Source organism: Propithecus coquereli, unplaced genomic scaffold (assembly GCF_000956105.1).
Source record: "Propithecus coquereli isolate 6110/MARCELLA unplaced genomic scaffold, Pcoq_1.0 Scaffold14, whole genome shotgun sequence".
Classification (NCBI taxonomy): Eukaryota; Metazoa; Chordata; class Mammalia; order Primates; family Indriidae; genus Propithecus; species Propithecus coquereli.
The window spans coordinates 3,318,298-3,332,919 of record NW_012138302.1 but is presented as its reverse complement, the minus strand read 5'-3'; the positions used below and the strand labels follow the sequence as shown (position 1 = coordinate 3,332,919).

At 35.8% G+C, this 14,622-nt stretch overlaps 1 protein-coding gene across 1 annotated transcript in view; it reads left to right on the top strand.

Moving 5' to 3' along the window:
• The first annotated feature begins 536 nt into the window (after positions 1-536).
• Positions 537-14,622, top strand: part of LEPR (leptin receptor) — a 66,848-nt gene continuing 52,762 nt past the window's right edge. Inside the window, exons 1-2 of the mRNA XM_012639325.1 lie at positions 537-553; positions 1,610-1,765. Of these exons, the coding sequence (XP_012494779.1) occupies positions 537-553; positions 1,610-1,765 (173 nt within the window). The remainder of the gene's footprint in view (positions 554-1,609; positions 1,766-14,622) is intronic.

Sequence of the window (14,622 nt, the reverse complement as noted above, 5' to 3'; positions counted from 1 at the left end):
TATCAAATGACTAATAATACTATTGAATTAGTTACATTTTAAAATGGTTATGAGTAATGATATTTCTTCAGGCAAGGAATCTCTGAAACAATGTAAATTTTAAATGAAAGGCTTTTTGTTGTCGTTTTAAGTATTATGCATACTGAATGGAGCTAGTGTAGTTAATGATTCTACATCTGGAAATAGAAACGACAAAATTATCTCTAAATCTTCTAGAAAAGCCAAATAGGGTGGAGTCAATTGAATCAGCCATATATCAAGATTTACAGTATGAAAATAAAGGCATATATAAGTATAGCATTCCTGTATGGGGTTAATCAGGATTTCTTCATTGATCCTATTGACATTTTGGGCCAAATAATTCTTGGTTCTGAGAGGCTGTTCTGTGCATTGTGGGATGTTTAGCAGCAGCCTTGGCCTACACCCACCTGATGCCAGTAGCACTCCCTGCCCTGTTCTAATTAAGAAATATTTGCAGACATTGCCACATGTCCTCTGACATACAAAATCGTCCCTGCTTCAGCACCATTGAGTAGATGGAAGAAATACTCCAGTATGTTGGAATCAGTTTAGGAACAAGTATAAAGCATAAATATGCAATAAAATCACTTTTAAAACAAGTTAGTAGTAACTCCCAGTGTCTCCAGTTCACTTTGTAGCTATTAATTTGGTTTTAAATTAAGCACTTTTAGTGTAAGGAAACTTAACCAATCTACTGGTTATTAAATATACTAAGAATGAACTTAAGAAGTTGGTCTTAGTGATAAGCCTTGAAATGATAAAAGATTTTATCACTTTTGTCAATTATGAAGCAGACTGATTATGATGATGTGGATTGAAATTTTACACTGTAAGTAAAGGTTAATAACTAGTTTCTTTTAAGTGAGTCTAAGTTTTCATAACTAAAATTACTAGGTTAAGTATTGGTCACTGAGGATTTAAATTTATTATTCTGCCAAGTAGGCTGTTTACTTCACAGGGCTCAATAGTATTGCAAAGTGCCTCTTAGTTGGAAATCCTTTTGGTTTGGGGAAATATGTTAGTGTTGTCTTGAGTTAGTCATGATTTTCAATTGTTGCTATTCTTGCTTTCTAAATTATAAATCACCAGTAGTTTACCCTTAACATATCCCAGGTGAATTTTTCAGTGTGCAGTGAAATATACTGTCATCTATTCTGAATCCTATAATATTACAGTAACAAGAATTTAAGACTTGCACTATAGTTCAAATGTGAATCATTGTGCCTTTATTTGCTAAAGCAAACATATATATATATATATATATATATATGTCCCTCAACATTTGCTTGTAACTTGATTTTTAATATTCTTTTTTCTCTTGAAAAGTGAAAAAGAACTGAACTGGGTGAATTTTGAGGTCTTTTGTCCTACTTAAGTGGTTTGGGATTAAAGAAAAATTTGAGAATCAGTACTTGAATTTAATTCTCTTACTTTATGAAAAAAGAAAACTGAGGACCAAAGGGACTAAATGGCTTGGCCAGACACATACCACTTGTAAGAGCCTGTCCTTTTTCTCTCAGAATGGGCGATGGAAGTTATATCAGGACACTGGTAAATTTAATTTAGCTCTTCTCAGAATATTTTTCAGATTTCATGTAGTTTTTTTTTTTTTTAATTCAGGTGCAAACTGGAACATACAGTGTTGGATGAAAGGGGACTTGAAATTATTCATCTGTTATATGGAACCATTATTTAAGAATCCTTTCAAGACTTATAATTTTAAAGTCCATCTTTTATATGTTCTGTAAGTACCAAATAAATTAATTTGGACATTTCTACTACATAAATGTTTGTTTTAAAGAGCTTCCATAAGCAGAAGTGGATTATGAAACCTCTCCTATCTGTAAATTTCCTTTTATATCTATGTATATTTATAGAAGGCAGTTTGTATTTTTTTATGTAGCATTCTTCTCTATTAGGTTTCCTTTTTTTTTCTTTTTGTTGATTCAGGGAGCAAGACTTTGCAGATCTGGATGGGCATATAGTCTGAAAGAAATGTGAACCCAATTCAGGGGTCCTAGATATTTGAGAGGAAAAGGGGAAAAAAACTTGTTTTATATTTCTCTTTCAGGTGATTTTTTTCATATTTGAGCTCTTCATAACTGTAACAATATAGGTGCCTAATGTTTATTTGTGCTAGGTAGAGAGCTAAGATGGTGTTTCAAAGAGATATACACTCATATAATTCTAACAGCCAATATATCATGCAGGTTTTCTAATAACTCCAGTGATAATAAACACCATTTCTATGTGAATTTTAACTCTTTAAAATTCTTTCTCATTCTTTCTTTTATTTGATGTTTAAAGAGAAAGAGACTCATCTTCTTCAGTTCTCCAGTTATCAAGACCACACCATTGAAGGGCAATGTGCTAGAACTGTTCATATAAAGATAACTAGAAACAAAGTAGAAGAGTGATTACCAGGGGCTGAGAGGAGGGGGAAATGGGGTGTTACTGTTGCATGGGTGCAAAGTTTCACTTTGGGAAGATGGAAAAAGTTCTGGAGTTGGGTGATGATTGTATAACAATGTGAATATCCTTAGTCACTGAACTGCACACTTAAAATGATTGAAATGGTAAGTTTTATTACAATATATATCACAATAAAAATTTGAAAAAAGAAAGAAACTTGAAGACATATATATTTAAAAAAAAAAGATGAATAGTTAAGATCTTTGCCCTTGAGGTGCTCACAGGCTGACAGTTGGGACAGGTAAGTACAGGGTTTCAGTTTTAGTAGTTACTGACGGATGTTCGGTAGGCACATGATGTCATGGAAGCACATGGTTGCTGTGGGGTCTTAGATAGGGAGTATCTAGTTCAGCATTGAGAGAAGAGAGGAGCAAATGTTCCCTAAGGAAGCACATGGTTGAGTTGGCTCTTTAGAGATGAATAACAGGTAACAGGAAAATATGTGGGCAGTACAGTGTTGAGAATGAGATCAGCATTACCTGGAAACTCGTTAGAAATTTAAATTCTCTAGCTCCACCCCAGAACTAGTGAATCCAGAGTTCCGGGGGTAGGGCTCATTGATCCATGTTTTACCAACCCTTTTATGTGATTCTTATGGAACTCAAGTTTGAAAAGTCCTGATGTAGAGGTTAATGTCAGAGATTTTAGAGCCAGACTACCTGGTGCTACCACTTACTGAATGCACACCTATAACACTTACTATGCTTAACAGTAGTTCTGCCTTTGGAAATGAACTCAATGGGAATAGTCACACAAATGCTTAAATATTATTTGTTGAGTGAATGACTACATACTGCCAAAATACTTTCTCAAAAATTTTTGCCAGTTTACCATCCAGAAATATCTTAATGAGCCAAAAACTATTAATAAAGAAGTAATATTGTCTGAACATGCAGGAAGTGAGTGGTCAGTGGTCAGCTATAGCAGAAAGGTATAATAAGGTATGAATAATATGTATAGATTGGGCAGTACGGAAGTCATGGGTCTTTGGCCAGAACTGGTTCAGGGGAGTGGCAGAGGAGATTGCCAAAACAAAGGGAAAAATGAAGAAAGGACCCTGAAGAGCTGACTCTGAAGAGGTTGGCACTAGTTCTTCAGGTACTTGGTAGGGGGGACTTGCAGAGCTGGAGCTCATACATCCAAGCAGGGGATGCCAGATGGCTGATGGAGAGGAGTCTCCGAGAAGGATACTATGGCTGGGTCTGAGAATGTGTAAATAACCCGGTTGGTTACTGGAACCAACTGCTGCTGCCCAGGTGAGGATCCTTTGCTGGAGTGATATTTTCAAGAATGGGAAGCAAAACAGGAAGAATCAAATCCCTTGTTCCCCCACAAACCTTTTAGTCTCCCTCTAGTCCTCCCATAGGTAGACTTTGGCAAGAATCTAGGTAGCAGAGGAAAACTGTGGTTTGCAGAGTTCCAGCCCCAAGGCTTTGAAGCTGAGAGACAATAGCTTAATCACCATCATAATTCACCCCTTTGGCTACTTAACATCCACACACACCTTTCTACATGTATTTGAATTATGCTTCATGCTTTCACCTTGTAAGATGCAACTACACTTTGAACAAGAGAATACATTGTTACCCTCCTCCCCAAATGGGGCATGCTGTTACAATTGTCATTGTATCTATTTGTGGGCAACATTTACATTATTGCTCTCTAGGCAATATTATTTGTTTCTCACACTCAGTCCTACCTAAATGAATTTTCTGGAAGCTAAATAAAAAATTATGAAGTTAACAACACCAAGAATTATTATATAAAATAATAAGGGGGAGGTAGGGCTCAAGAAGAAATTAGTTCATGTATAGAGAAACACACACACGTGTACAAGCACACTGTAAGGAAGAAAATGTGCACGGCTGCCGCTGTCCTCATTTTTGTATTGATTACCAGGCTGTGGTTAATATTTGTAATTTATACTAGACCACTGGGATAATTCTTAAAGTTACCCATGAGAGTGGCCCAGATATGGTGCCACTGCTGTCACATCTGGACATTGGGTGTCCCTGTGGTCATTTCCACTTCTAATGCTAGATACTGGACACCATCACTCTGATGAGTCTAGAAGCCCCTGCTTCTTTGTGCAACTCTCATGAGGGCCAGTGTCCCTGATGGGAATATCTATTAATTGTTGGTGAGAAAGTGCCCTTTCTGCCAATCTTCCAGCCTTGTATGATAGCACATTCTCCAGTCAGATGCTGGGCAGCCAGACTAGACAAATGTCCATTGCAACAATGACAAATCCATCAATCTCTGGAGGCCAGGGAAGCCTAGCTGAGGCTGGAAGGTGAAAGTGGAGGAGCAACAGGTAATGGATGTCCAAGGATGGATACGTAAAGGATGCGAAATCATAAACTTCTTTCTAGTCTGTAGAAAATGACCCAGCAGGGAGAGAGAAGGTCAAGAGATGATAGAAGGGGACCCATTGAAGATATAGAGAATGAATAATTGAATAAGCAAATTCCATAAAAAGGGCACTGTTGGAGGGTTGGTCTTTAAGTGAAGGAGGCTCACTTCAGCTTCTGGGTATTGAGGGAAGAAAGGAAGCATTGTGGTGGATGAAGATATAGTTGAGGTTTGGGGCAGTTTCCTACTTTATGGAGCAAAGCAGGCTTAAGTTCAGAGAAAAGTATTCCTTCACAAAGTAGTACCTTCCTATGATGAGCTAAATGTTTTGGATGGTGATTAAAACCTCTCACTGGGTGCCTATTTTAGAGAATTTCAAATCTTATCATCAGGTTAAGGCAATGTGCTCAGTTTTAAAGCTCTGTAAACGTATGTAAGAGTTTAAATTTTATTATGTATAGGCTATAGTTATGTCTTGTGGTCTTCATTTTCTGAAAAAGTGTATGTATATATATATAAATGTATATATGCATACACATACATATACACATACACACAGACATATATATGTAAGAGCATTATAAATTTAAATAGTAAGTTAGCTACAGCTGAGAATTTTAGCTTTAATTTAGTCAGCTGAACATTCATTGATCTATTCATCTAAATGGTAGGACCCAGAAAAATGTGAAAATGGTGATAAGTTAAATAGATTTTTAAACTTGCTTGTAAGATGAATTTAACAGATTCATTTGGCCTGCTTTTATTTTGAGCCCAGGTTTCTAAAAATAGTAGTACAGTAAAATCTGTCATAATTGCATGCAATTCGAGAAGCATTCTTTCATTTTTTTTCTGCCACATTATACCTGTGTATGATTGGTTAATGTGTTCATTATAAAAATTACCACATGCTATTTCTGTTTTTTATTTCTATTTTTGTGTGCCTCTTTAGGCAATATATCTCCAAACAATTTAAACAAGACTCTTCTGATCAGGAGGGAGATCTGGCCAGTATAAGAAATGAGACCTCTATGGAAGAGAAAATCCATAATTTTTTTTTTTTGTTGTTAAGAGAAGGTCTTGCCATTGACCAGGCTGGTCTCAAACTCTTGGCTTCAAGCAGTCCTCCCACCCCGGCCTCCTAAAGGGCTAGGATTACAGGCATGAGCCACTGTGCCTGGCCAATAATGGTTTTTTAATAGAAACTTTTTTTTTTTTTTTTAAATCAAACTCAACTTTTGTGGACATGAGAGAAGTCACAAGAGAAATATTTCAAACATTTCTATGTGTAAAAGTATATTTTTCAAGGAACTAAAACCTAATGTGTATAAGGAATTTAATACCCTACAAATGTGTCCCCTAAAGGAAAGCATTGTTTGAGCTCAGATATCAATGTTTGTCGAGAATCTGAAGGACAGATACCCTAGAAATGCGGTATTTTGGAACTGCTTTAGACATTTTATCTTAGATCTAGGAAGGAAATCCTCTTCTTCCTTGATTAGGTGCCTCTTGTGTGTACCAGGCACTGAGCTGAGTGTGGGGAACAGTGTTCAACAACATAGCCTCAGCCCTTACCCTCCTGGAGCTAAGTGTGTGATAAAACAGAAAACATTACATTATAGCAAAGTTTGAAAATGCCATGATGTAATATATTATATATAGGGACTTATGGAAACAGATGCTAGGAATTTCTAGCCTAGCTTAAGAGGGAGCAGAGGAGAAAGAGCCAGAGAGAGTGAAGAGCATTTGCAAAGGCCCAGAGTCACAGATAGCACATGTGAGGACTTGAAAGTTGAGGGTGGTTGGGCTGGGAAGCTGGGCAATGAAGAGAAATCAGGGTGGAGGAAGAAGCAAGGGTCATATCATGAAAAGCCCTCCAGGCCATGTTAGGGAGTTTGGATTTTTGTAACTACTAACATCTTATTTACTTTGTCTCTTCACCGTTACTCCTGCTAGCATTCTTAGTGATTTCAACATCAATGTGGATGGTCTTCAATTTCTTGAATGCCAGTTTCAATATCCTTGGTGTGTTTTTTTTGTTTTTTCCTAAGAGACAGATTCTTGCTCTGTCACCCTGTCTGGAGTACAGTGGCATCACCACAGCTCACTGCAAACTTCTGGGCTCCAGTGATCCTCCTGCCTCAGCCTCCCGAGTAGCTGGGGCTACAGGTGTGCACCACCATGCTTGGCCGATTTTTCTATTTTTTGTAGAGACAGCATCTCACTCTTGCTCAAGCTGATCTTGAACTCCTAACCTCAAGTGATCATCCCATCTTGGCCTCCCAGAGTGTACAATTACAGATGTCAACCACGGTGCCTGCCCATTCCTGTTTTTTGACTCCCACCTTAGCTTCCCCTTGGTCATGGTTGTGCTCTAGACTTTGTTACCATGCATAAGCATCGTCTTTCTATAATCCCAACTTCAAGAATCCCACTCTTTGATGATCTCTCTCCTCACCCTTCATGTTAGTTTATTCCCTCATGTTAGTTTATTACTCAACTTGAGGAATAATTCTCCATGGTTCTTGGCTCCACCTTCTGGGTGCAAGGTTCTGTCCTGGGCTGCCCTCTCTTCTCCATGAAAGGAAGCATGAATTTGTAGCTTGGTAGTTTTTGCAGCCTGCTTTCTGTGAACTTAATTTTGGGTGGTTCAGAGGCTTTTTTTCATTTTATACTATCTCTGTCTCTTTCAATCTTTATATTAGCTCTGCTAGTATGCTTGGTTCACAAAAAAACTTGGACCTCCGGTGAATCTTGTTGGGGTTCATTGCATTAAATAAAAGCCCATAAATCTCTTTGAAATAAGCCCTTCTCTATTTTCTCTTCAATTTTTTTCTCAGAAGCCATTTCTTAATTTTAACAGCATTTGCTATTTGGAGACTCTGGACACTTCAAAACTACCAAGTCCTCATACCTTTTGTTTAACAGCCCTTTCGTCAATGTCAATCTGTCCTCTTCTAGCAAGGAGAAATCAAGAGACAACTTCAACACTTACTTGGAAATCTGCTTAAATAGATCACTCATTTTAGTAGGCACATTCTGTGTTTTCCACATGACTACAGAATACAGTGTTGCTAAACTTTGTGCCACTACACAAGAAAGATCCTCTTTCCTCCAGTTACCAATAAATTGTTCCTCATTTCATTTTGTGCCCTTACTGGCAGAGTCCTTGAAGTCCGGATTTCTATGAACAATCTGTTCAAGGCAATTTAGGCTTTATTTACCATGCTTTTCCAAATCCTTCTAGCCTCTGTTGCCTGGTTCCAAATCCACTTTTACATTTTTCAGGTATTTGTTGTGGCAGCACCCAATTTCCAGGTACTAACATCTGGATTAGTGATCTATTGTCATACAATAAATTACCCCAAAACTTAGTAGCTTAAAACAACAACCGTTCATTATCTCAGAGCTTCCCAGTGTCAGGTGAGGCTTAGCTGAGGGCATCTGCCTCAAGTCTCTCACAAAGGCTGCAATGAAGGTGTCAGCCACCAGGAATGTAGTCATTTCAAGGTTCAACTTCAGGAGAACCTGCTTCTGAGCTCACTCCTTGGGCTTCCGGGCTCCTCGTGGGATGTTGGACTGAGGGCCTCAGTTCCTCCCTGATGGTTGTCTGGAGACCCCCTTCAATTCCTCGTCAGGTGGCTCTCTCTGTAGGGCAGCTTACAGCAATACAGCTGGCTTCCTGCAGAGTGAGCCAGAGACTCATGATGACCTTGCTTTTTATTTTCACAGAGGAAACAAGCACATGGAGTTTCTTTAATGATTGCTTTTCTTACCCATGTAATCTCCTTCTCCCCTTTTACTGTGAATGAATTCTCCATGTTCCAGTCCATGGTGAACCCTTTCTCATGTGTTCTGAGTCCCATCCCCTGTTGCCTAGTCAAGGACTTTATTCTTGCCATTATCCCCTCTTTTCTGTACCATCGTTTCCCTCTCACCTGATAGACACGATGCAGTAATTCCCATTTAAAAACCAAATTTCCTCGATCATGCATTTTCACCAACTAAGCACCCCATCTCACTATTCCTTTTAAAGAAAACAAAGTTTTGAACTATATGAATATATTATCTCTTCAAAAATTAATATAAAAATTCAGTAAAAGAGACTCTGGATATTTTTGTGTTTCAAAAAAAAAAAGAAAAAAAAAGAAAAAGAAGAAATAAAAGTGACTGTGGCCATGAGGGAATAAAACAACTAGAAATAATTGTCATAAACAACTAGAAAACTGGATAAAATGTAGGAAATAACTATTTTTCAGACAAAGAGAAACAGAGCTGTGATTCCTGAGAGAAGGAAGCAAAATGAGTCCTACCATTACTTAGGCTTTCAGGACCCAGACAATTTCCAGAACATGGCACAGGGCTGGGAGACTCATACTGAGCCCAGCGATCTTGCTGAGTTAAGGAGACAAAGGTATGAGTTTAGAGTGTAAGAAGGGCTCACATTCATGAGGTAGAGTACTTGCAAGTAGGGACCTGCACAGAAATTTGTTGGGTCACTTTAACTCTTTGGCTGAATATCAACCTGGGCATGATGCTGGGTAAGGAAAACTTCTAGAAAGAGAACAATTATCAGGAAGCTGTAAGCTAAACAATTCCCAGAAGTCATTTAGGGCCGGAATCATTCCAGTTCCCACAAACCAGATTAGAGAGACCTTGTTGAAATACCAATGACATTTAGTAGGAACCCTATAATAGCTACACTTTGAAAGTGGGGCCAAATTAGTCTTAGAGTCAAGGCTACTCTGTACTATCCCTAAAATGCTTAAAGAAAGCCTTAAAAGATTCAAACCTCTGCCCAAGTAATGTAATTGACTGCCAGAACAAAATCCAACAGTCTTCAAAGCAATATACAAGACTCAAAAATGTGATATTCACAATGTCTGGCTTCCAGTAAAAAATATATGTAAAGAAATAGGAATAGGAAAATAACCGTATAAATAACCATAAATAACCTATAACCAAGAAAAGAAAAATCAGCCAATAGAAACAGACCCAGAAATGACAAGGATGATAGAATTAGCAGACAAGGAAAGCTATAACTAATATGTTCTACATGCTCAAGAATATAAAGGAAAACATGAATGTAATGAGGAGAGAAATTGAAGATATAAAAAAGAACCAAGTGTAATTTTTTACAGATGAAAAATGCATTATTTGTAAAGTAAACACAGTGCTAAATATTAATTGGGACATTTTAGGAGTAGTATTATTCAATCAAGAAAGATTTAGTGTGCACAGGCCGCAGTGCAAAGGCTCTGTGAAGCATGCGCTTTCTGTTCTCTTTCCCCCATTCCTTCCTATCAGGATGGACTCATGGGTTCTTATTTTATTTTGTGGGCTATAACGAGTTACTATCATTATTTTATTACTCAAATTGTCTCATATTTGGTCAGTGGGAGCCCACTCAAGCTGGTTCCTGTGTCCTTTCGATGTGTCCTCATCCTTTTTTTTTTTTTTTTGAGGACTTTCTTGCTTTCTACCACTATAAAATGTTTCAGGTTGATTCTGTGCTTTTCCTGATATAATGCTGGAATCAGCCATTTTTCCAAGGAGTGATGGTTCCTTTTATTGGAGAATGGTATTGATAAACCAGTGTCTGGAGATTAATTGCTCATTGTTACTGGGGTGTCATTGTTTCTAGCCCTCTCAGTACACAGAGCTAGTTATATGTACATGCACACACAATATGCAAAATCTGTATTTCTATTAATATATTTCTATGTGCGTATACTAAAAGTATGTGTTTATACTAATATGTCCCAGTCTAGTCCAAAACTACAGGGTTCTAGACTTTTTCCTTTCTTTTTTTTTTTGTAATTCCCTTCTCCAGCAGTGAGAAACTTGGTTTTCCTTTCCTACAATATATTATTTGTTTGCTCAGTCTTAGGATACCTACAAGGTAGTTTTAGAATAGCTAACCCATACTTCTGTGAAAAATGAAAACAAACATACTAACTAGAGTACAGTGTTGTTTACACTCATTTTATCTTTACGAAGGCTAAAGGTTACATCGTCAAAATATGTGGCAAAGTTAATTGGGATATGTCTTCCCCCCTATGGTTTTCTTATTAAATTGATAGGCATTAAGATTCATCTATTTCTATTTGCATTCCTCTTTTTTTTCCTCCTCTCATCCTTACTGATTTTCCATTTGTTTGATAATATCTTATATCTGAAAAGTACTTTGCATGTTACAAAATGCTTCTTAAACTTTCCTCCTAGATTTATCTAGGTCAGTACTTCTCACCTGGGCCTGGTTGAGTTGGTCTGGGGAGGAGCTAGATTGCTTGCATTTATTAAAAACAGAATTTTTAGCCCCAGATCTACTGAATTCCTCATGGAGGGCCTGGGAATCTATCTTTAACAAGTGCATCTGGTGATTCTTATGGTGAGACTAGTCTGGGAAACTACACTAGTCTTTAAATTATTTGGGATTGGCAAGATAAATTTTTTTGGGTAACATTTTTATACATTACCAATCTGAGTTTTAAAATAAGTGACTTGACTAAATGATTTATAAAGGTAATACTAAATTTTTAAATTTCACTTCATTGGTTTGCCAGTTTACATCACAATCAGGAACTTAAGTGGCACCCATATAGTGTTATTCCTATAATAATTTAGCATAGATAGATTTTTGCTTAGAGAAGTTTTAATATTATATTCACAGAGAAATTTTCTGGGAAGAAAAATGGGACCAAAGGTCAGACCCAGAATATGCTTTCTATAATTCACGTATGGCTACCAAAAACTGAATTTCAGTACTAAATAAACACTTATATGTCTGACTTCTGAGTAGAAAAACTGCTGAAAGGGTAAAATTTGCGAAGAAGCGAAATTTAAAATTCATTTGACAAATGTTTTTATATACTATTTTCACTTTCAAGTAAAGTTTATTCACTTACAGAGAGATTAAATAAATAGTGGCACTGAATTTATGTGTGCATGTGTGTACTGGCAAGGCATAAAATATTTTGTGCATAGAAAATTTTCAAGAATTTGAGAAATTCTTAAGGTTTGCTTATTTTAAGCCAAGTATATCTCCTCTTATTTGTAAAATTTGACGATCCTTTTATCCTTATGCTTTAAAATTACCAAATGTTTAAAAGTATCATTTGATGTTCATAAAGATTTAAAACTTTTAAAAGTCCTTTGGAAGATAAAAGTTCTTAAATTCTTTTAACTGACTGGCATATGAGAAGGCTGGTGGGTTCCAGGTCTCACACAAACTTGGAAAACTTCTCCTTTTATAAATGCAAAAAATATCTAATGTTTTTCCTCAAAGAAAAAATAATTTGAAATAATTATATAATTCTCTAATATTCCCACTTACAGAAATAGTAAATATTAATATGATTTAGAATATAATTATTTTTTAGTTGTGGCCACTGATGTCTTCATTAATCCCTAAATAAAACGGCAATGGTATGAGTGAAATGTATCTTGTGATAAGACATGTTGGGTGTAAGGAGTTGAACATTGAACACGGAAGCACAAGACTTCACTTGAGTTCTAGGTCAACGTTCTCTCTGACTCTCCGTTTCCTTATCTGTAAAGTAGATGCTATGAGTTCCCTCATAAGATGGTTTGAAAAATTCAATCAGATAATGTTCCTAAAGGTGTTTGATGTAATTTGTAATAGTGAAATTTGATGCTATTATTTTATGTGATTTTTCTATTTTTGTATCCTTTGCCCATCAAGTACCCACAAGTAGGGAGTATGAAATGTTATTGGCCTATACCTGGGTGAGCAAATTTTTTCTTAAAGGGCCAGATACTAAATATTTTGGGCTTTTCAGACTGTACTGTTGCTGTCTCTATCACAACTATTCAACTCTGCCCTTGTAGTGCAAAAATAGCCATAGTTAATATGTAAATGAATTAGTGTGACTACATTGATGGGCACTGAAATTTGAATTCCATATAATTTCCATGTATTGTGAAACGTCTTTTTTTTTAAGAAAAAACATTTGAAAATGTAAGAAACCATTCTTAGCTCTACGAAAACTGAAGGAAGGCTGGATTTGGCCTGTGGGCTGTAGTTTGCTGATCCCTAGCTTAGAACATTTGGAAATTAGTTTTAGATTGATTCCGATAGTTTCATGATGGGTTATCTATTGGAGTGGTTTGGGAAAACATTTTTTTAAAAAAACTATGAATTACTATAGTATATATATTTTATAGTATATATACTGTATCATATATAGTCATTATGAAGGATATGTATTGATTTTTTGGTATATATTAAAATTATAATAGTAATAAAAGTGAGATTGAAAAAATAGGAAATACAACAGGAAGTGATACAGAAATGATAGTTAGTCTAATTGGTAATCAGCCCTTTTCTACAAATATTCACTGTATTTAGATGGTATTGGCAGGACCACTTAAAGTAAGATAATGTGATTCTAACTTTTCTTTCCATCTTAAAAAAGAAAAATGTGACTAGAATTTTGTATCCTTTAAAAAGTATTAGTGGAGAATTATGTCCTGTTTTATGTTCAGTTCTATTTTTGTCTTAAAATTAGGGAGTTCTTCAGTGAAAGCATAATACCTTGCAAGCATGGTGCTGTCATAAAATACTGCAATTTATTCAATTTATTCACACGCTTTTTGTAAAAGCTTTTATTTTAATATTTGAAAAACACATAAAAGTTCAGGATTGATATTTTAAAAAATTGCATTTCATTTGCTTTGTTTAAAGATTTAGGTAAGATTTAGCATTGAAAGTGCTAAGTCATTGCCTACAATTCAAAACAATATTTTTTTGGCTGTATAGCATGTTAAAGTTTTCAAAAATATGTTTATGCAGTTATTGTCTTTGATATTCACAACCTTGTAAAGGTAAATGGTGCAGGCATTTTCTTGCTTTTACTGATTAAGGAAACTGTGGCTCACAAATATGAACTTTCTTGTTTATAATCTTGTGGCCAAAAAGCAAGCAAAAGTACTTGATTTAGACCTCAGTGTTAATTTAGTGTGCTTTTTACAATAACATTCACCTTTTACAGCTCCCAATAGACTACTTTGTACATTAGAGCTCTGTAAATGTTGCTTCCTGGTTGATTTTTTGAGTAATAAAGTAATAATAAATTCTATCTTAGGAAACTTGAAAATCTATCATAATTCAAAACATTTAGTACTGGTGGGTGTGCACAGAAAAATTAGGGTCCATTGTTTTCATGTTGTGTTTATATTTGGATGCTCACGTATATGCTAGTTAGTACAGTTTCCAAATCAACACTTTCTCCACACTATTTTTTTAAATTATTATATTTATTAGTGACTGTTTTTCCTCCAAAAGGATTGGAAGAGTTTGAGGGCAATAATTATGCCTAAATATTAATACTGACTCCCTATCCCCAAGTTCTTCAAAAAGCACAAAATTTGAATATGGGCAGCAGACATTTATGGACAGACTTGGGTGGCTCAGGTGAGATGGGCTCCCTAAGGGACCAGACAGATAAAAAAATTCTAACAAATAAGAAATATCAACTTTCTGTGCCTTGGTTGCATGCTACTATTTTTTATGCCTTTTTAGGTAACTTTACTCAACTAGTTACAATTACTTTTTAAGGTTAACCTACTCACTTGGAAATTTACAATAATAGGCAAAACATTGCTTACAAAAATTTTCCTAGATTTTCTTTCTTTTCATGTAATAGCTTTATTGAGATATAATTGATATATAATAAACTGTACATATTTAAATATAAAGTTGATAAGTTTTGATATATGAAATCACACATAAAACCATCGCTGTAATAAAGAAAATGA